At 34.4% G+C, this 1193-nt stretch overlaps 1 protein-coding gene across 1 annotated transcript; it reads left to right on the forward strand.

Moving 5' to 3' along the window:
- Positions 1-611: 611 nt before the first annotated feature.
- LOC111911513 (uncharacterized) lies at positions 612-914 on the forward strand. The gene has a single exon (XM_023907283.1). The coding sequence runs from the start codon at positions 612-614 to the stop codon at positions 912-914; it is 303 nt and encodes a 100-aa protein (XP_023763051.1).
- The last annotated feature ends 279 nt before the right edge of the window (positions 915-1193 follow it).

Consider the following 1193-nt stretch of genomic DNA (forward strand, 5'->3'; position numbering starts at 1 on the left):
AATCTGCATAACCAACTCGATTTTAGTAATCTGAGAATCCAAATCCTTTAAGTCATCAGCAAGGTTCTTTAAAGTATGACAAAACTCAGTGATCGAGTTTTCCCCTTTCTTCGTTTTGCAAAACTGATCTTGTAACTGTAATTGTAAGATCTTTAGAGGTGCAATCATCACTTGAGATTATTTAAAGCAAGCCCGGATCACAAGTGCTATAAAACCAAAATTTGATACGTGCATCAATGGAATACCATTCCTCATCATCTTCACTCAAGGGTTTTGATTTTCCATAAATATGACCATAACACATGGAACCTTTACACACATTAGAGAATATTTGTCTCCATAATTTATATCTAGACCCATTAACATTAAGCTTGAAGCTGAATTGATTGTAGACAGTCGTAAGAGAACACACAAGACTTAGGGTAGAGGGTGTGGAGGTTTATGATGATGCAGGAATCGACATTATGAGATGAAGATAGTGTTACCATAAGGAAAAAGAAAACCAGTATGATGCAGAAAGTGGCGTGCTTAACAAGCGAATGAAGGAGGAATACCGTAAGGAAAAAAAACCCTTGAGGACGGTGTTGACTGCTTGTGTTATTTAAGATAACATGATAATAGAAGAAGAGGGTAGGGCTATTTGCTCATATACCACAAACGATATACTTAACCCACCTGCAGTAATACAAGTTGGCAGTCCCGCATACTTCTCAAGGATTTTGGAAATACAAAACCGTGAAACACATCACAATCTACGACACGATTTGACCGAATACATATGGGAACGACAATTTCAAGGGCAAAATGACGGTGAAGACGATGATGATGACGATGGTGATGACGGTAACGATGAGGAGGATGAAGATGATGGTGACGAGGCGGATGATACTGGTGACGACAACGACGACGATTAGAATTTTTCTATGTTTTTTTATGTTTTTTAATTTTTATTTTATGTAGACAATGTAATGTTTAATTTTACTAATTTAAGTTTTAAATTTCTATGTTTTAATTAATGAAATGTGCTTTTATTTTATTTTATTTTTTTTATGTTTTAAAAAATTAATGTATGTTATAAATTATGCTTTTTAATTAATATAATGATCAAAAAAAAAATAAAAAAAAAAGAATTTGCAGAGTGGTAACCATTTCGAGTCTTTAGTGGGTTGGTGGTGGGTTGGGTGTGAAGCTGA

Source organism: Lactuca sativa, chromosome 3 (assembly GCF_002870075.4).
Source record: "Lactuca sativa cultivar Salinas chromosome 3, Lsat_Salinas_v11, whole genome shotgun sequence".
Classification (NCBI taxonomy): domain Eukaryota; kingdom Viridiplantae; phylum Streptophyta; class Magnoliopsida; order Asterales; family Asteraceae; genus Lactuca; species Lactuca sativa.

Excerpts from the sequence above, each read along its gene's own strand:
- LOC111911513 (XM_023907283.1), top strand. The coding sequence starts at position 612 with ATGATAATAGAAGAAGAGGGTAGGGCTATTTGCTCATATACCACAAAC.